This window comes from Danio rerio, chromosome 12, assembly GCF_049306965.1.
Source record: "Danio rerio strain Tuebingen ecotype United States chromosome 12, GRCz12tu, whole genome shotgun sequence".
Lineage (NCBI taxonomy): Eukaryota > Metazoa > Chordata > Actinopteri > Cypriniformes > Danionidae > Danio > Danio rerio.
The window spans coordinates 19,055,090-19,077,500 of NC_133187.1; the positions used below are offsets into that span (position 1 = coordinate 19,055,090).

At 34.6% G+C, this 22,411-nt stretch overlaps 1 protein-coding gene and 1 long non-coding RNA gene across 4 annotated transcripts in view; one reads left to right on the forward strand and one right to left on the reverse strand.

Annotated features, from left to right (window-relative positions):
- Positions 1-986: 986 nt before the first annotated feature.
- papss2b (3'-phosphoadenosine 5'-phosphosulfate synthase 2b) overlaps positions 987-22,411 on the reverse strand; it is a 22,425-nt gene continuing 1,000 nt past the window's right edge. Inside the window, exons 2-13 of one of the 3 annotated variants that reach the window (XM_073917926.1) lie at positions 21,020-21,093; positions 18,891-19,005; positions 18,197-18,432; positions 17,965-18,103; positions 14,808-14,926; positions 14,554-14,667; positions 14,156-14,267; positions 10,493-10,698; positions 8,968-9,103; positions 8,193-8,461; positions 4,643-4,872; positions 987-1,887 (exon numbers count right to left, since the gene is read on the reverse strand). In XM_073917926.1, the coding sequence (XP_073774027.1) occupies positions 1,746-1,887; positions 4,643-4,872; positions 8,193-8,461; positions 8,968-9,103; positions 10,493-10,698; positions 14,156-14,267; positions 14,554-14,667; positions 14,808-14,926; positions 17,965-18,103; positions 18,197-18,432; positions 18,891-19,005; positions 21,020-21,046 (1,845 nt within the window). In that variant the 5' untranslated portion in view covers positions 21,047-21,093 and the 3' untranslated portion in view covers positions 987-1,745. 3 annotated transcript variants of the gene reach the window in all.
- Positions 6,897-22,411, forward strand: part of LOC141376786 (uncharacterized) — a 111,372-nt gene continuing 95,857 nt past the window's right edge. The window contains exons 1-2 of the long non-coding RNA XR_012387944.1: positions 6,897-7,135; positions 7,307-7,445. This is a non-coding gene — a long non-coding RNA (uncharacterized lncRNA). The remainder of the gene's footprint in view (positions 7,136-7,306; positions 7,446-22,411) is intronic.

The window sequence follows — 22,411 nt, forward strand, 5'->3', positions numbered from 1 at the left end:
TAAATAAATAAATAAAGTTTTAAGTTTTATTGAGATGGATTGTTGGTGATTGTATGGGTGTTAATGGCCAGATTGGGTCGCTATACATGAACAAAGGAAAATTAAGACCTGTTTTAAAAAAAAATTGAAGACCTACACAATATTTCAGTAAATTTAAGGCCTAAAATTCTGTTTTGGAGATTTAAGACATTAAAAAGTGTCTTAAAAGTGGTCCCGCCAGACCTGGAGATCACCTGAATGGGTCAAAAAAAAAAAAAAAGATAAAGCTGCGGTCACACTAGAGTTTGAGCATGCAAACTTCTATCATACAGCGCTCCGAAAAGGGGCAGGATTAAACAAGATAATTAGACATTTTAAAAAGCGAGGGATTGGTCCAGGTTTTAAATTTCTGTCCAAAGAGGTCATGTTTTGATCCTCGATTGGTCTCACGCAGTCAAATGATGTGATTTCGCAGGTCAGATTCACCAAGCTTGAACTTTGCAACACAGCCAAACTTGTTGAACGAGCTTTCATTTCCGATCTGACGCATTCGTGTGCGTATGAACAGAAGTTTATTTGAAGTACAGTCCAGTGTGACCGTAGCTTAAGCTGTTGAACTCTAGCTGACTTGTTAATTGAGCCTATTTACAAAGAAAAAGTGAAATGTTCGTTTAAGCATAGTGGTTATATGATGGCCTGTTGTATAAATATTTATTTGCATAATATTAAAAATGCTTGAACTAAAGTATGCGAGAGCCAGTGCCAATCCGCTGCTGTTACATGTACCCATCTGTCAGGTGTTATTTTCTCAAGTTCGAGTCGAGGATATGAATAATGAAAGGCTATTCTTCTGAAACTGGTCTATGGAGGGAAAACCCATTTAAGATGGCCACAAATGTTTTTCCCAATTCGCACCAGCCAACTACTCAAGTCAGTTTAGCCATCTTTAGGCTACAGAATAGATTTAAGATGCTTCATTTACTCTGCACAAGGATGAATGACCATGGTTTTGTCTTAAGTTTATTGGAATGGCTGCCCAATGCAAAGTACATCCAATGTTTTAGGAAATGATGTAAATCTCAAGTTTGTACAAAAGACAGAATGAAGTAAATGCATTTCATGTAAAATAATAAATATGTTTAGGTTGGTCCGTTAAAAAATGGCAAGATAATAAATATGCTCTTGTTCCTTCACATTGGATTCCTCAAGAGTTTCATGTTTATGCAATCAGCATAAAACGTTCACATTCGCACATCGTCCTTTACAGTAACTCATTCATTTGGGAACGTAACAGTAATGCCACATTTACATTAAGGCACACGGAAGTGTCAACATACATTTGACTTTCATTACACTCTCCTGATTGTTTTTCAATTCTTAAAAACAGTGTAAAGGAATTGTCTTTGTATAAAATGAGTGTAAGACAAGCATATCAATGTAAAACTTTAGACGAGGTAGGCGATAAATTGGTGCTATTACTCTCAGGCCTTGTTAGGTCTGCTTGATAAGAAGTTGTGCAGTTTGATCAATCAATGCTTGTAATACAGAGTAACCTAAAATATACTTCAGTTTTGTAATTTGCATGGCATAAATATAGATATCATTTATCTAAAAGTGTGTGGTACATATTAGTCTAATAATGATTTTTTGATATCTTAGTACAATGTAAGATTGTAGTATATCATTCTTTTTGTGAAGCCATTTCTATGAATCCTACAGAAGTGGATATAGAGCTGTGCTGTTTGTGCGTGTGTACTGCAGAGTGTTCACTGGTCTTTCTTCAGAGAACTGTAATACTCCACCAGGACTTTCCATGCTTTGGGAGCCATGAAGCCATCGGGAGGGTTTTCTCCGCTGCGTGCAAGGCTCCGCATTTTGGTCCCGGAGATGAATTCAAATTCGCCATGTCTGTAAAACACAAAAGCAGTCGACTTGAGTTGCAGATCAATAGTCAGTATCTTGTGTTAGATCTGAGATTAATCAAATTTGTATATAGAATGGGTCAAAGTCAAAAGGGTAGTACAGGTTACTTTTTTTTTACTCTTCATATATTATAGCATGTCCTGTTTATTTTTGTCTTAATTAAAAATGTATTTCAGTGTAACAATTTTTATATTACCAAAGCATCTTGTCGGGTACAATTAAAGCTTGATGATATGTTTATATACTTTAAGGATCACAGCCTCAAAATATTATTTAAACCACTAGGTTAAACCCATTTGTCAGCAAGAAGTTAGATTAGGTTAGATTAGAACTCCTATCATACACCCAGTGCAATAAGGAGCAAATGTTTTGTGCAATTTGTTGTTATTTTGAGACTAGCGAAATACTAATTTCACATTTTGCACCACGTTGTGTAAATAGCAAATTCATTTGTGCCATTTTATGGACTCACTGGTGTTCAGGTCAAAAAAAAGAAGTGTGTTAAGGCGCGTTGCTATTTTGAGGATTTGAAATAGACTGCGCCATTGACCAACTGAAAGCTAGTCTAAAGTCCAGCACAGTGCATGTCGGTTATGCGCCTATGCGTCCAAATGATTACACATTGCTTATTACACATAAGATGTACAGAAATACACAAACATCTTTTTAAATAAAAAAAAATTAAAGGATTATTATTTTTTACATAAATATAAAAAACAACTGCTTCCATGCCGCCTTTATCTCAGGGGGGCTTTTTCAGTTTATTCATGACAGTTTGGTTTTTTATAATGTTATTAATAGTAGTAGTAGTAGTAGTATTTATTATATGCATATTTATATATTTTTTTTAAAAAAAGTTTAGATTTGTCCACCTGTCGGGTTTTGGACCATATGGGGCATAAGAATAGGATGTGTGTTTGGATACAACCACTTTTTTGATCACATTTAGTTATTATTGTTCATTTACTCATTATCTGGAAATTAGAACTGAATTTAGAAATAGTTTTGAAACAAATCTTTGTGCTTAACTAACAAAATTAAAAATGTAGGCTAATGGATGTCTTCAGTGGAGTGCGTACAACATGGTGTCCTTTTCCACGAAAGTAAAGGTGTAAAAAGTAAAGAGGCCGAATGAAGCAGGCTTGTTCATTACCCTCGCGCTGCAGATTGTCTGTTTAACCGTTTTCTCGCTAGTGAAGCGTTCAGCTTTTACACTTACAAAGTTCGCCATGTAAATAGCAAATGTGCCCTGGCGCAACGCTACTAACTCTTAAAGGGAATGTGAGATTAGACTCTGATTGGTTTAATGCACAAGCTTTGTTAGATCATGCACAGTGGTGCAGAGCGTTTTATTTTTATTTTTTTGTCCCTAAAATAGCAAAAGTGGATTCGGACAAGCCCTTAATGCTTTTGTGCCATGCGCTTTAGACTTTGCACCTAGATCGTTAAAATAGAGCCCAAGATGTTTTTACTCAATTTACTTAAAAATATCTTTAAAGGATTGATAGTTCACCCAAAAATTAATTTATGTCCTTTATCTGGGTTTCATTCTCCTGCTGAACACAAAAGAAGGTATACAAAAGAATATTGCAAAAAAAAAAAAAACATTGAGATGGCTAGATCACACTCTTCACGCCAGATAAATAAGATCTAGCCCCGGACGCCAGATCCTGTCAGAAAATGTCTGTTGTCTGAGAATCCCAACAACAAGCCAGCAAAGCCTCCGAATACCCAAACCTGTTAACCAGTATTCAATTAAATAACAATATAAATATCTGCTTTCAATATAAGAGTTGACTAAGAAAGCTAGAGACGAGCAGAAGGAGACGAATGATGATGATAAAGAAAAAGGTTTATTGAATAATCTTAGTTGCGAATGAATTAATGCTTAGACTTCACTTGACCAGGATAAATCCAACAAGTGTTATTATACCACAAGTGACATCAAAGGAAAATTACTCTTATCTCTTACTCTTGAAAACAAGTGTGGCTTGAATCCACCGTCATAAGATTATAACAATGTGGAAAAATGTAATAATAATAATAATAAAGCAATAATTATAGGAAAATAATAATAAAATATAAAGACATAATAAAAGACAAATAATAATCAAATCAAACTAATAATCAGTAAAATTATATAATTGACTAAAGATCATATGATTAAAAAAATAACTAAATGTAGAATAAATGAATATAAATAAATGAAAACACAAATGAACAAATGAAATGAACACAAATGAATGGTTGCTTTCTTGAAACAACACACACACATTTGCTACAAGGATTCTCAGATCCTTAGTTTGATTCTTCAGGATCCGTAGAACTTGTTTCCTATTATCATCCTACTATGTATGCTAATGGCTGTTTTTTTTTTTGTGTTGTTTTTTTTTCAATGTTCATCAGAATATCTTGTTTTGTGTTCAACAGAACGCAACAATCCAACAGTTTAGAACCACTTAGGTGTGAGGAAACTGTCAGTTTTGGGTAAATTATCCTTTTAAGAGAGAGAGCTAAAAGAGCTTAATTTGTGCTCCCAAGATGAACACAGATCTCAGGACATTGGATTGATGTGAGTGTGAATAATTATTTTTATAATTAACAGAATTTTCTTTATGGGTGAACTAACCCTTTAACAGAGCAAAAAGAGAAAGCCTCAGTTGATAAATATCTAAGTCAGGGTTAGGGAATGACGTTTTCCAAAAAAATAAAAATAATAATAATAATTTAAAGTACAAACCTTTCCTTGTCGTAGAAATCCATGGCTCTCTTAACCCTGTTGTAAGCAGCAACTCTGAAAGGAATAATCTCTAGAGAGGTGAGGCCTGGTGCCATGGTCAACACTTTTCCACCGTGTGTGGGCTCATACAGGTCCTGCTTTGTCTCCGGATGGGGCATACCTGCAGGATCTCGTCCTACAATGTAAAAGTTGGCCCCTGCGATCATCCTAGCCCGACAATGCCATTGTACCTGTAAGAGTCATTTTATCTAGTTCAGAATGGTGATTTGTACTACACCTAGGTATAACCAGTCAAGAGGTCTTTCCTATTCTGCAGCCTGGTGAGTGAGAACTGGATTTAACATGTAAACTAAAAAATCAGACAATTACAGAGGTATTTAGCATTTATGTGCCGCCTCGATTACAGAATATGCATTGTAGACCTCATATAATGACTGACTGCAAAGCATTGTGTAAGTCTGGCATATTCGGCACCCTTAAAACATCACAAAAATCACTTAAAAGTCCTGTAAAGTGCTTTGAAATGTGCATTTTTTATTCTACGTTGGACGTAATCTCAACTGAAAAATGTTGAAGGGGTGGGAGAAAGTGTGCCAATAGTGTTTTGTTTTATCATAGCATTGCCATAGAGAGTGGTTGGGCTTAAGCACATTAAAGTATCTTAAAGCGCAACGTAAAAGCGTTTTAAAGGGGGCGGGACATACTAGAGAGTATTTGATTGGTTAAGATTTGATGAGAACATGTAGTATGAGGTGATGTGAAAAAATTCACAATTTAGTGACAAACGGAAGTTACAAACTACAAGCTTTACATGTTTATATCAGTTTTAGATCTTCTAAACACAAATCGTATCACTGTTTTGGACATCCTTAAAACTTAACAGACTGAAATTAAAATAAAAATAATAAAAGAATTAAAATTTTCTAGGAACCTTAAACATCACAAAAATGTTGTTGTAGATAAGAATAGCATAATACTACACAGTAGCCATCGTAATCAACAATAAAAATTGCATAACATTATTCAGTTAGCAGTGTTGTGCAAGTTACTTCCAAACTAATACATTACAGATTACTTATTACTGTTATTTAAATGTAATCCCCTACCTTACAATATTACTGTCTCAGAATTGTAATATGTTACATTACTCTTATATTACTTTTTAGTTACTTTCATCAAAATAACTACAGAATTAGAACTCAACATTATAAAATTCTATAATGTTCTATAATGAGCATTTTACATCTAGTAGAAAGTAATTTGATGTATCAGAATGACTGTGACCTCTCCAGGCTACTAACAATATAGTATATAATTGGAAATGTGAAGGCTCAAGACAATGCAAGAAAGGATGACAGCCAGAAACACAAATGATCTGTTAAAAGTATGGTAGAGCTAATGTGATTATCTGGCAATATCTGTGAATGGCTTGGCTATATTCATATTAGACACAACAGGCCGATATGTAAACTCCAATGCCATGACAAAATGCAGATTTTGTTTCTTTTCTTATTGTTGCTATTATTGTATTTACTTTACATTCAGTGGTTTATAACACAAAACCGTCATGCACAAAGTGAGCATGATGAACAGCTTTCTCAGTATAAAGTTTGTGCACCAATTTCCTGTTTGTGGACAAAACTGCTTGCGGGCTCTCACATACGCTGCAATAATGCACAATATGCAAACAAATTCTCACAATCTCTCAAATATGCACAGCTCACGCACAATTTTTTTGCGTGCTCTCAGTACACTGCTCTCTCAGTGAGATTATATGCAGACTCACAATTTGTGTCTTGTGTTCCCTCTTCCTTTCGAGTTTTTTTATATGATTTATATTAGTACACTATTTATTAACAATAACCAAAATACTAAAATAGACTTATAATTTTTAATCTAATAAACCATAACATTTTTGGCTGTATGTTATATGATGAGATATATCCAGTTTTAAACACCCTTTAAACACAAAACATTTATTAAACATCCAAAAGGTGCACCATACTAATCAAATAAAAAACATTTAGACAAAAATAAAAACGCAAGCAGAAATGTAACTAATAGAAACATTTGATAAGGTATTATAGCCTATTATACAATTCACTCTTCAAATAAATCTCATTATCAATCACATTTTTTTATGGCATGTAAAATAAAGTTAACTAGTGTCTGTTGTCTTCTACATTGTTGATGAGATTTTGGAAGACATTTTCCCTGTCATCCTCTTCATTTTGAGAAGAAGCTGTTCCACAAGGCCCCTGAACACACATATTGTCAATAAGTACTTAATTTACTCTGTTGTGGTAATACTATAGTTGCTATGGTAACACAGCAAGTGTAATATAAACAACTGATCCAGTGCTGTAGTTTTTTTTTACAATATGGGGTAGATTGTACTACAATTCACCACACTTTACTGTAGTATAACTACACTTTATATTTCATTTTGTGAGTTCACTATTCTTAATACGGCAGTATGCTTAAGCATTCATTGTAAATACTAGCCTAAAACATAGGCAGTATACCTTACTCTCAAAAACACTAGTATTTATTATAGAATTTATCCTAACCTGTATGTAAATAGTGTAGCAATATATAAACCATATAAACATTATTGGGATAACAATTAAATAGGAGGATCTCTGAAGAGCAACAGCACGGAAGGAAGAGGAAACACAAGGTACAGATTGTGAGTCTGCATCATCTGACGGAGCGAGAGCAGGTCGTTAGCACGTAAGCAGCCCAGCCAGTGTTGAGTGAACGCGAGGAGTTTTGTCCACAGAGGAAACCGGCACGTTCATATGCACTTACGTCCATCTCGCGAATGCACTGTCTTCTGCCATTTTCATCTATTTGCCGTTTTCCGCTGTGCGTACTGCGAACCGGGCTGAGCTAAATAGCCCCGGACCTTGAGCTCAGAAGCTGAAATCATTCCGCGTTCAAAGTAAAAAGGTCCCATAGCCAGAGGGAGATTAATGACAGCACGCGCATATATTCACTAGCCACGAACAGGAAATAGAACTGCGGTTTTTTAATTTGTTACTGTCTTGCGGGCGAAAAGTTTGTTGTAACGCACGCGTTACTGAACATGTACCAAGTAAAATATTACTGAAAATGTATTAGTAATGCCTAACACTACTGCGTTACAGGAAAATGTAATACATTACTTTTGTAACGCATTACTTCCAACACTGTCAGTTAGAAAGCTAGCTGACAGAAGACGGAAGCATAAAAAAGTGAAATGGATTTGGAAAGCAGAGATAGAGGATCTTTTTTTTTATTTGTGGCTACAGCACAAATGTTTATTTGTTTATTTGTCCGCCATGTTTATTCTCAATTCTCGAGAGATTTCGCATGATCACATTCAGGACTGGTTGTGTTTGTGGTGTGTTGTTGTTGCAGCACATCACACATTAATGAGCAAAACTCTAGGATTTTTTTGTCATTATGTTTGGGGTCTCTTAACATTTTAAAACACAACAAGATCCTCTAGCTTGGTACCCATCTTAAATTGTTTCAGAATAGGTTGTTCTTGCATCAAGACACTGACCTCTGTTGGCCCAGCGTACATCATGGGTGAGGGGAAAATGGCCACGATGGTGTTTTCTGGATCCAGCACTCCTTCCTCCAGCACAGCAGCGTGTTGTCTCATGCGCCAGTCCAGCGGTACATCATCTTCTTTGGTCCAGCCACCCAGAGGATGCAACAGCAGCACAGGCTTCTTGTAGCCTCGATCCAGCAGACGACGCTTAGTGTCCTGCATCAGGAGCGCATGGCCGTTGTGCACAGGATTACGCAACTGGAATGCAAAAATGGCATCTGTGGGGGAAAATATTTATGTATTTATTAAAATGTATTTTTCCTGTGATGGCAAAACTTGCGCCATTGCTCCAGTCTTTAGCTTTACAAAACTCTTAATGTCTAAAATGCTGGTGCAAAAGAAACTTTTCATATCATTATCAAATTAAGAATGTTTACGGAATGGAACTTGATACTTTTTGTTGAATTCTCTGATAAAAAAGCACATCTGTTTGAAATAAAAACAATATTTTTTTTTATTATTATTACACTTTTTATCAAAGTAATCCAGGATATTTTTATTTGAAGCACTGGCTATTTATTTTCATTTTTAAAAAGGGTGTTTTTTTGGTCTCGTAATAGGCCATGAACTGTGTGAAAAAAGAAAGAAAGAAAGAAAATGAACGAAAAGAAAGGAAGGAAGAAAAAAAGAAAGAAAGAAAAAAAAGGAAGGAAAGAAAGAAAAATGAAATAAAAGAAAAAAGGAATGAAGGAAAGAAAGAAAAAGAAAGAAAGAAAGGTTTTACCTGCTCTCATTTCCTTAAATTTCTGCCTTAGCTGCTGTGGAGTAAGACGGTACTGGTCAAGACCATCGTTCCACTTAATTCTCTCCAACACTTCCAATTCTCCGCCGGCCAGCCAATCCCCACTCTCCATCACCATCTAAACAGAGAACAAAACGTTTTGTAGCTTTTTTTTAGCTTGGTTATTTTCGTAATTTTAAAGAGCCCCTATTCTGGTTTTGGGGTCTCTAACAACAGGCTCAAATGCATCCAAGGTCAAAACACTTTCATTGTCTTATAATATGCATTTATATTTTATCTAATTATCCTAACGACTCCCATTTGATTTGTTCAGCGATTCATTTGTTCCCAAACCCCTCCTTAGCGGGATGCTAATCTACACTGATGGGTCCAATGACTCAGTCGGTTGCGATTGCAATCAGCGTGAGACAGAGAGAAACGCCCACCACGGCTTATCAACATTGTTGAAGTAGTCAGAGTGCAGAGTGTATGTGCGAGCCCAATGCAGGAGAGGATTTAAGCAATGCAGTTAAACACCAGTTTATTGCTCTATTCTTAACATGACACACATTCAGTATTAATACACACAGTGGCAAAAGCTGAACTATTTTGAAACTTGACCACTTTACGCGTGTAGAAACAGCTGACGGTGGCCTCAGCAACAAAGGCAAAGGATCGCGAGCTCACAAATGCGGTTAAATCCATAAACAAAGCAGCACGCGTCGCATTTTTAACGGGGTGTTAGATGCGATATAAGAATATAAAAAGTTAACCAGATACAGTACGAGTAACAAAACACAATTAAATACATCCTTGCAAGCTAAAGAAAACAAGGAGGCAACCATTTTAATTACACTTAAGTTACTTGCACTTGGAAGGAACTGATCCATGAACTGCGCACTGTAAAGTTCCTGTCAAGCTCTGACAAAGTGCCATATATCAAAAGTCTTTTCTGATCCTTTGTTTAACAAACAGCCAATGAATCCCCCATTGTAAGCATGTAGATTGCTGAAGCTCATCAGAAAAATGACAGGAACACAGCACAAGGCTGGGGCTATAATGCTGAGGTTTTTTTTTTTTTTTTTTTTTGCAAAAATACATTTCAACCACTGACTCTTCAAAACCTCATCTTTGGATAGGGAAAATAACATCAACTTTTCCTCACACTTCAGAGCACAGCGTCTTCTCGACTTAAATCAACCGAGATTTGCGACAGTGTTTGTCTCTCTTTTTTTGAGAGAGTTTGTGGCCAGGGTTTGCGTGCAACAAATGGGCAGGTCTTAAGTTCTGTATTGGCATCACTTAGACAAAGCTAAAGATTTGTTACCTCGACGATTCATTTAAACCACTCTGAGTCGACTCTTTTATGGATGAAGAGTTTTAAACATGGATTTAAGCCTCAGCTGGATATTTCACTTCACTCATAGCTGTGTTACATGCATTGAAGGTCATTTTCAAAAACTCATAATAGGGGCTCTTTAACACATAAGCATTGCAAAAGCAATGACACACAGATGTGCCCTCTCACCTTGATGTATGGATGTTTGGGGCATGTTGTCCCCCATTGCCTGGCACATCGCTCCTCCTTCCGATGCTCATAAAACTCAGGGTTGCGCATGATTGCCACTTTTTGACCATTGAACTCCAGGACAAAAGCAGCACAACCATCCAGCCTTTCCTTGTCCTCTTTGCATACGGGAAGCACAATTGGAACAGACATGTTGATGATCCCTCCTAAACAGAAAATATTAATACACTTAGTCATGTGGAAGATGCTTATGTCCAAAAAGACTTACAATTGATGAGAGGCAGTACATACTAGAAGTGCCAATTATACAAAGCAACTATTACTAATATTACTTCTATTGTTATTATTAGTAGTAGTAGTAATAGTAGTATTTCATGTTATGATATATATTTATTACAGCTGTGTCCACAAAATACATTCAAAAGTAAATTAGTAAATTATATTATTTTTAATTTGTAACAGTACATTTATTTTTGTTCATCACATTTTCCTGATTTAAATGTATATATTTATTAGATTAAAAAAATACAAAAAAGTTACACCTATAAAATATATATTTTAATTATATATATACACATGTCCTAATATATAGCATTTAATGTTAGATTTAGAAAAATATATCTTTCTCTTAAATTTCTTGCATTTTTGCATTACTAACTCTCCTGTGATACAGTAGTTTATGTGCTGTCATCAAGGCAAATATATATATATATATATATATATATATATATATATATATATATATATATATATATATATATATATATATTAAAACTATGTTACAATTGTGTTGAAAAAAAAAACATGAGCAAAAATACAAAAGCACTTGGGAAATATTTGAATTTCTTCTTCTGTACCTTTAAAATGTTTTTGTGAATAGTAAGTTAAACAGAAAAAAAACTATTTGAAATATTTAAAATATGAATATGAATTTGATCAATTTAATAAGTCTCAAACTCATTTGCTAGAGGGCCACAACCCTGATTTAGCTCAGACTCGCCTTCACGGTAGTTGCTAAATAACCTGAAGAACTTGATTAACTGGTTTAGGTGTGAGTAGTGAAAACTTGTATGAGGAAATGGCCCTAAAGGAAGCAGTTTTGATAGCACTAATTTAATTTATTCTTGCAAAATTAAAATATTTATATTGTTTTTCTCATTTATACTGATGTTAAAAAAAAATAAAAACAAAATAAAACACAGAAAAGCTACAACAAGTCATTGTAAATGTAATATCAAAGAGTCTACTTATTTCTTTTCTCTCTGCTACTTGTGAAATATACAGATGACACTATAAAAACCTCAGGACAGTCACTCACACACAATCCTTATCAGGTGTCACACACTGATTTACCAAACCAGAATGAACAGCCATTTATTCTGGCACATGTTTTAAAAGGCGGATGCATTTCCAGCCACAATGTACCATTGAGAGTACACCAACTTGTAAACCCCCCAAAGTTGGGAAACACCCAAACACTCTCTCATTAATTTACAAATACACACACAACAGCCAATTCAGTTCATCTAATTGACCTATAGCAGATGTATTTGGACTTTGAGGGAAACGAGAGCCGGTGTTCTGACATTTTAACCTACCTATCAGATCATGCTACCAACACCGTATTTGAATAGTTCTGAGGTTGGAGTTAAAGATTAGGTAAGTTGGGACGATATTACAGCTTCATCCAAATTAAAATTTACACTGGTAGCAAAATGTGATGGGTACCACATTGCGTCATCAAAATGTGCTTTTTGAATGGGAGGTAGGACAATTCAACAGAACACCGGCCGGGTCTCAAACCAGTGACCCGTTTTAAACTAGAATGGCCATAGTGTATGAGTGTCGAAGTGAATGAATGTGTTTGGGTGTTTCCCAATACTGGGTTGTGACTGGAAGAGCATCCGATGCGTAAAACATATACTGGAATAGTTGGGGGTTCATTCTGATAATAGATACTAAGCTGAAGAAAATAATTGAATGAATGAATGGTTTAATTGTTTTGAAGCTTTTAAAGCTTAGTTTCTCCAGCACTGTCACTTCTTCCATGTTTGTTTGACTACATTTTTCAGTGATAATGACAGCTGCAATGTCAAGAAATGGCACATGATTATGTGCTTGTTAGCAGCACAGACATGCTCACAGACATGTAGAAAGAACCAAAAGTCCCATACTGAAATGGTTCAAAGGTAATATGTAAACCTTTACTACCCTAATTGATCACACCATTAGGGGACCGCCATCCTGGGAGGCACAAAAATACTGTCTCCCACTGACTGCCAAGTCATGGGTTGAGTGATTTCTTCTTTTATTGTCAAAAAGCTGGATAACTGTTGTGCAATAACATACAGCATTTCTAAATGACGAGGAGACATGCCTGGGCTGTGCTTCTACAGAAATTCCTTCATAGAAAGAACAGCCAAAAAGGAGAATTTTATGGATTTTTGCCAAATAAAGGCATCATTGACACCTATACCTGTCAGTACTTTTGATAATAATAATCATTTTTATTTGTATAACACTTTTCCTACATACATGCAACTCAAAGCGCTTCACAAACAACAAACAAGCATTAAAACAAACCAAATTAAATGTATAGACAAATAAAGCAAAATAAACAACAAATATATACTCAGATAAATACATACATGTACACGCATATATGCATACATCTACACAATCACGCACACAATAGTCCTCACATATGCATGCACACACCGTACATACATAACTACACAATATACACAAAATACATACACTCCACAAACCATTATATTCATACGCATTACGCAATTTTAAAAAGGTGCGCTTTTTAAAAACATGAATGCCTGGGGATTCTTTCACTTCATTTGGGAGACAATTCCAAATTTTTGGAGCATAGTGACTAAAAGAAGTGCCACTAGATCGCATCAGATCTACACAGTGAAATTGTAAAAGTCCAGTGCTAGAAGAGAGTAGCAAACGGTTTGGATTATATTTCGCTAAACAGTCAGAAATGTAAGAAGGTGTCATGTTGTGTAGTGTCTTATAAACTAATAAAGGAATCTTAAAATCTATCCTTTGGTGCACTGGTAACCAGTGTAATTCCATTAATGCTTGTGTGATATGATCTCGTTTCTTCAATTTCATCAAAACTCTGGCTGCAGCATTTTTTTGCAACATTATGCTTTCTATACAGCTTCTATTCTAATTTGCAGGTTTAGTGCAATTATGTATAAACTGAAATGTAAATTCAAAGTATAAACAGCAAAACTGAATAGATTTTCCCTACAAGCAAATATTAATCCAAGAAAAAGAAACGAACATCTATTATAATAGCAGACATTTTCATGCTAAAACACCATCAACAATGACTAAATCCAAAGGAATGTCTAAAAGACTATGTAAACATTGCCGAACTGGAGCTCTGACAGGGACATGATAGTTTTAAATTACTAAAAAAGAGCTGCGGGTGCAAACATGGATTGCAAGTGCCCAAAATGTACAGCTTGTGATCATATCTCTGTTTTGTTCTGTTGATATGTAATCCAAACATACGTAGCTTGAAACAGAGAGAACAGAGCTGCCATAATGGCCCATTGTTTTTTTGCCTGCTAGGTCTTCGCACAGGTCACATGACTAAAAACATTCAATAGGCCAACAATAATATCTGGAAATGTTTACCATCAAGCAAAGTTCCAAAATGCAAGACTTGAAGGAACTCCCTCTCCCTCATGAATCCCCTCAGCGGAGTCGCCCATCCTTCAGCCAGAACCTGCACCCACTGCAAATCCAGCTACAGGACCAGAGAGGAACACCAAACACATCTTCAGTTTTATTTATGACAAAACAACCAGTTTGTCACAAAATATGACTCACAAAAGTTAATTTGTCTCTAAAATAATTATTTTGACGGCTCTCGCAAATGTAAATTATGGAAGAGATTTCCATTTCCAAACAGCAGGTTACAGTGAAACGCTCTCAGTTAACTGAACTGTGAGGAAATGCCTGTGGTGCAACACGCAGAGCGGTTGTTCCTCACAGCGGCAGGGCATGTGTGTGCTCATGAAGGGTTGCATTACCTCAGTGATGGTTACGGTGGGGAGTATATTGGCATCGCTCAGCACCAAGTCCAGCTTGTTTTCGGGAACAAAGAGTTCATTCACTTCCTCTGTCACACCAGTTGGTACAATATCCTGTGATAACGAATCACTTGGTCAGTGAGGTTTTAACATCTCTCAACTGAAAACGAACCGTCTGTCAGTTGGCACAAAAAAACAACGAACAACTGACAAAACACAAAGATACATTTGATGAGCAGAAATGACTGACCCACCTGTTCCTTCAAGAGATCTACCACCTGGTGAATGCAGTCATTGACTGTGAGCTCTCCGGTTTTCAGCACCAGCTCAGGGGCTTCAGGTTTCTCATAGTCAGAGTCAATTCCCGTAAAACCTACATCATACAAATATAAAGTTAAAGCATGTCATACTTTATCTGATTAACTGCTAGAAAATAGTGTGTAATATCGCTGCAGACAACTGTCATCAAGTTGCCTAAATGTAAACTACAAAAACCTGAATATGCTAAAACTTTGACATCATGTGCATGCGTACACAGGGTCAACAACAAGGACTGCCTGATGGCCCAGGGCCAGTGTGAGGGACGCTTGGGGCAGTAGACAAGATCGTTACTGGCTCGATTGGTACAGTGCTGCCTTGTTACTAAAGTTTCATTTGCCTGCAACTATTTGTCAATTGCGTGCATTTTAAGTTTGTGCTTTTGAGTCTTTAAATGCAACCTTCTTTATGATGCTGGAAAAACCATATTGCTTCTCAGTTCCTCTTATCTGATTTGATGTTTTGAACATGCGATTTCTTTTTTTTTTTGTAACCTGGTAACAAACAGTTCAGTGAAGTGACGGCAACATCAAATTATAATATAAAAGAAATCATATGTTTCTTACTTCTTGGAAGCAGACATTTACGTGGGTACAACACAACGAAAAAAATAAGTGATATTTTGCACAATTTGCTGTCAGTACGACAAGTCAGCCACTTTTTGTTAAATAATTTCAAACTGCAATAAAATACCTGCACATTTTCCTCTTTTTGTTTGCGTAACACTTTGAATTTTGCTCATAATACATTTATTAACATTTTTAAAATACTTAAATTCTAGATTCACAGATATTATTTTTGACACATTGTTTAAAATATGTGGCTAAAAAATAGCTTTTAACTTCTCTATTTTTTTTTTTGGTGAGCCCAAAAAAATCTGAATCACTGGCCCGATTGGACAAGTAGAAAAGATTCTTAGTGTTGATCACTGGTATAACATACTCATTGTCTAGGTATGAACGAGCAGTTTACAACAAATGTGCTCCTATTATACAGGTGCTTCTCAATCAGCTCCTTGTTCAGTAGTCAGGGCACTGGTCAGGGAGTCAGCCATTTTAAGGGCTGTCTCAGAGCACAAAATTCTTCAAATGCACTGAAATCTTTGCTCACTTAAAACCCCAACAATTAACAATGAAAAGCATTGATGATCTTTTTTTTTTTTTAGAAAGAAAGAAACCGTTATGCATTTAATATACTACATCATAAATAAACATGGTTGGACAGGAACATTCTAGGAAACATTATTATTATTAGTAGTAGTAGTAGTAGTAGTAGTAGTACATACATTATTTTTGTATTCTTTATTTTATTTCTTTTTAAGGAAGGAAGGAAAAAGAAGAAGAGAAAAAGAAAAAATACAATGACATTGAAACTTAAATGAACAGCTGACTGTGGTCACATACAGTTGAAGTCAGAATTATTAGCCCCCCTTTAATTTTTTTTTTTCTTTTTTTAAATATTTCCCAAATTATGTCTAACAGAGCAAGGAACTTTTCACAGTATGTCTGATAATATTTTTTCTTCTGAAGAAAGTCTTATTTGTTTTATTTCAGGTGGAATAATTTTTTTTTTAATTTTAAAAACTATTTTAAGGTCAAAATTATTAGCCCCTTCAAGTTATATATTTCTTCGATAGTCTAAAGAACAAACCATCATTATACAATAACTTGCCTAATTACCCTAACCTGCGTAGCTAGCCTAATTAACCTAGTTAAGCCTTTAAACTTTAAGTTGTATAGAAGTGTCTTGAAAAATATCTAGTCAAATATTATTTAATATTTTTTGTCATCCTGGTAAAGTTAAATATATCAGTTATTATAAATGAGTTATTAAAACTATTATGTTTGGAGGTGTGTTGAAAAACATCTTCTCTCCATTAAACAGAAAATGGGGGGAAAAAATATACAGGGGCGTTACTAATTCAGGGGGGCTAATAATTCTGACTTCAACTGTATAGTCAAAAGTATGCATAAAAATGATAAATTTTCTTAACAACAAAATTGTGGCTGGTGAAAATGGCGATAGGCTAGTAATGTTGATAAATTACTAGCTACAGTGGCTGGTTATCAAAAAAGTTAATGTCAAGTCCTGCATATAAAGATCAGTTTAAAAATTGTAACATCATAAGCACAATCCATTTCTCCTAATTTTGCAACTATTTGTCCAGTTGTAATTTTAATAAAAAAAAAAAACTTTTCTTAAAGGTCACCCTCTCTATAATTTGAAAATTAGATATAATAACAAACCATTCAAATTTTGTAGGGGTTCCAGTTACAGTTTTCTTGCTGGTTGTTAAAAGTATTTTTAATAAAATCTTTTGCGTGGAGTTGCTGAAGTTTGCCCTGCGCACCTGCGATTTTTTTAGGAACTTCTTTGGTTTGGTGCGTCAATCTTGTCAATGTTATAATTCAAAAAAGGGTAATGATTCGCACTCAAGTAATTGCTTCATACTGTTTTTAATTTTTCTTTCTCTTACATTCTACGGGTGATTAAAAAACACAGACATGCACAATGCCTTCCTCAGTGTGTGACAAGATGTAAGAGAAAAAAAAATAAAAACAGTACGAAGCAATTACTTGAGTGTGAATCATTACATTTTTTTGAATAATAAAATCTTTTACCATTAAGTTGGATGCTATATAGCCCCATGTGCATTGTTGAAAAAGAAGTCCGTTAATCAACAAAAATACATTGACATTAATAAATAATTAAAATGAAAAAATGTTGCTGGAATACGAAAAAAATCTAATTATATATGTTAATATGTTTTCATTCATAAATTACAATGTACAACAAAACATTCGTTATTTGAAGGAACTTTTGAGAACAACAAAATCTTCTATACATTAAACTTTTTTAAAATGTGAAGGAAAAAAGGTTTCCATTTTTGGTGCTTCATTGTCATGTAAACATACGCTTAGAGCGTTTGGGCAAATACTAATTACCAACAGCTCAAATTTTTTCATTTGTATTTGATCTTTAAATTACATTGGATTACTTTATAATTGCTTTGTCTAATATTCATCATATGTTATTTCTAGTCAAATTAAATAATATGGGAAATCTACAAGCAAAGTCTTAACAGATTGATACCTTTAATCTCTCCAGCACGGGCCTTTTTATAAAGTCCTTTGACATCTCTGCTCTCACACACCTCCAGTGGAGCATTTACAAACACTTCAAAAAACGGCAGACCTGCACTCTCATGGATCTTCCTGGCTTCTTTTCGATCCTATCGTCAGGACATTAAAAAAAAATGTACTCTCATATTTCATCCTGATTCAGAAATTCTCTGGAAATGTCATGTCACTGAATATTACTATACCTTGGTAAATGGAGAAATGAAACTAGTGATGCAAACCAGTCCAGCATCAGCAAACAATTTGGCAACCTCAGCAATTCGTCTGATGTTCTCTTCTCTGTCCGTAGACGTGAAGCCCAGGTTCTTGTTTAAGCCATGTCGAATATTGTCACCATCGAGCGAGTAGCAAGGAATGGCATGGGAGACTAGATATTCTTCCAGAGCAAATCCAATTGTAGTCTTTCCAGCACCAGAAAGCCCTATAGAAAACAGAAATATTTGAAACTACACTAAAGAAAACTAAATTACGATGAATTCACTTTTATTGTATAAAATGAGATGCCATATCTAACCGTCTACATATAAATATGAAAGGTTCAGATGCAAAAACCTCCAAATGCCACCTAAAAATTTTCTCAGCCTCCTATGTTTATGTTCAGTTACTTCCCTTTAAAGGCAATAAGATGAACTTGTTTGTCACTATAAAAGTAAAGTTACTGAGCCAACACACAAGAATCGGAGACAAATGCTAATTTTTGAAGAAAATATCAAATGGTTTCTAGAGGTTTTTGCATCTGGCCTCTTCATATATTGTCAAGCAACTGCTGCTCTTTTCCACAGAACAATGCAAGTTATTCTAGTCTAAACACTGAGATTGAGTTATCGATGACAGATTTTTTTCATCCTTGCTTCAAGAAAAAAAAAAAAAAAAACTCACCCGTCAGCCAGACAGTACAGCCACGAAATCCCCCTCTAGTCCCAACTACCTGGCCACGTTTGCTTCTACTCACATGGTGAGCCTGGTACACAACATTGGTGGCCCTCTGCAGGTCCTACAAACCAGAAAAATAAATGCATAAATAGTCAGTCTTTACTGATAATGACTGACAGTGTTTCTTCTTCTGTTCTTCTGGAACAACTCCTACAGTTTTTGATAATCCACCAACAAACTCATTATTACTCAAATCTTGTTATCATTCGCCCTCATTCATTACAAATGTTTTCGTCATACAATGGAAGTCATTGAACATCAAAGATATGGTTACCAGCATTTCTCAAAATATCTTCTTTTATGTTCTTTAGAATAAAATGAATGCATACATATTTTGATTGAGTAAATGATGAAAAAATGTTTATTTCTGAGTAAATTGGTCCTTTATTTTATTTTTACCATAAAAGGCCATTTGTCTGATGATTAGGGTATGTTGCAAAAGAAAACAAATACGCTTTTTTCTTCTTTTTTTTTGAAGAAATAGAAGAACAGTGTAATCCTGTGGATTATATTTCCATCTATTTGACTGGGTCATCAGGATTTGAAGGGAGCAACTTTGGAAAGAGAAATAAAGAAACAAAAAAGGCCATTCATGCAGTCCCATGGAGAGCTGGATCAGTGCCATGTCTCTCTCTCTCTCTCTCTCTCTCTTCACCCAGGCTCCTTGGATCCACAAGAAATCCCAGTTTGATGCTAGTAACCCTGGAGGTTGTTAGTTCGTTACTTCACTTTAGAACACAGTGTCCCTATATGTTAAATTTGGCTTCATAAGCAACCAAGTAACTAACTGCATTATAATTACTTTATTTTGAATTTATGTCATAGATATATTCATTCATTAATTTTGATTCTGATAAAAGGTGTTTGGAAAATCTATGTCACTTGTAGGCATGGGCCGGTATAAGATTCTATGATAACCTTAAATAAACATATCACGTTTTGACAGTAGTGATTACTGCTCTAAAATATGTTCTTTTTAAATGTCTGGATGAACTGCTTTTTCCCCCATTTGAAAATAATATATTTTAATATTTTGAGAAACTTTTATTATATTTTGGGACAGTAAACATCTCAGGCTGAATAATTCAAATGAATCATTGACTTCTGCGGTCTTTGTTTCTAAAACACAAGATTTCATTACAATTTAAAACGGCATCTTTGGATATCTTTTCTGTTGGAGATACTGGTGTCCTAAAAAAAAAAAGTAAATAAAAAATATTACCTATACGGTAGAAATGGTATAGCAGAAAATTTAAACTTTAAAACCTTGACTTTTCCAAACTGCGGTATACCTTGAAAACGGGTATCGTCCCATGCCTCGTCACTTGAATGTAAATAAACTTTAAAATATAACAGAAAACACACAATTTGTAAATACCTTTAAATCACATTACTGACAAGTAATGCCTCATGTTGCCCAACATTTCCTCATATTATTTTCTATTCATATACACATACTAAATATAATGGATAATATGTAGGTGTTTTTTTTAATATTATTGTCATGAAAAATATGATTTTGAAGCATAACCCCTTGTAAAAGTTAACTTACTTCAGAAAAAATTGTTTCAATATGTGAAATGTGACTTTATATGTAACTGAGTGACAAAAATGCATTAACCTTATAGTATTTGTGTATTTATATCGTAGAAAACAAACAACAAAACACAAAAGTAAAACAAGTCCCATCAAATCTAGGCAAGGTGAAGTGATGTAAATGTTAAACCTGAATCATAACATCCTGCCACATCACCACAAGTAAAGCACTTTAAATACCCGTTTAGCCAAAAACAAACTCTTGCTTCATGTGGAGAAGCTGTCACTCCGTGTTTATTCAGCATTTCTGTAACGTAACACTGTTTGGATAAGAAACTCACATTTGTGTGAATTTAAGAGTTTCGAAATGAACTGTTGTTTATTAAACGTCTACCACAGCACACTTCAAGCTATCTCTAGTAGATAAAACAACTTTCATGATTTAAATTCAGGTGACATTCATAGAATCCGTGAAACTTTTAATAGTCCATTGAGAGAGAAAACACAAAACAAAAGAAAATTCAGCACACGTAACGTACCGTTCTCTGCTTCTTCATCCCAGACATGATGGCACGATACGAAAAAGTCAGCCGAGGCTTTCAAAAATGTAACCCTAAGGGACCAAGACACAGTTAAAGAAGTGAAGCTAGTGAAAGCCAGGATATATTGGACACGTAGCACTCAGGGCTCTTCCTGAAATCCACCCACCACTGTGCTCTGCTCACGTCACAATCACGACTGCATACTAACTCCACTGGTTCTCTCATTCTACGATGTATCTCACACAATAAACCGAGAACAGCAAACCAGAAGCATTATGGATACAGCACTTAAAAGCTATTTAAAAACATAACTGAATTGTCGTTTCTACTCTCGTGTCTTTTTGTTTACATAACACAAGGGGGTTTGGTATCCAGAGACCACCCACCCAGAGCGATCCCACACCGACCCACTTAAACGTGAAAGTGTTTCAAACTTGCTTCAACTATTGTCATTTAATAAAACTACTTTATTAAAAATTATTTGATAAGTAAAAGTATTTGATGAAACCTGAAATACCACAGCAAGGCTACACTCTTTAAAATGTGTTTACTGTTTACTTTTAACATGTAAACAAACTATCCAACATACGTGATTGTAATCCATTAATGGTCTGAAATATAAAAGGATATATATATATATATATAATATATATATATATAATAAAATATTTTAGAATCTACAAGCAAATTTGAAGTAGATACTGCTAAATTTTGTTTAGACATGTTTTAGCATTCTCCATGTTACAAATCCATTTCTGTCACAATATCATTTCTATCACAAAATGGACACCAAATATGGAACCCTGAACGTAAAATTAGGGCTCCATGATAATGGAAAATGTTTAAATGTTTTATATATATATATATATATATATATATATATATATATATATATATATATATATATATATATATATATATATATATATATATATGTATATATATGTATATATATATATATATATATATATATATATATATATATATATATATATATATATATATATATATATATATATATATATATATATATAGCGATATAAATACAATTTCACCAGATGACTTAATATCTCTACTTGGAAAGAATTTAATGTTAGATCAATTGGGATGATTCTTCAGTGGAAGTGCAATAAACAATCTATAACACTTTTGGGTTCCACCCCTGAAACATTTTCGTTGTTCTCTGTGCTATTTGCAGCGCATTTCTGTATTTGCATGTGTTGTATTTTCATGAACATGTTTAGTCAGAGATTGATGTTTACTATTTGCAATGTTTACTATTTGCATCTCCACAAAATCTAATAAACAATTTATAAACTATTTCAGGTCCTCCGACACATTTTCATTGTGCTACTTGCAGGGCATTTCTGTATTTGCATGTGTTGTGAG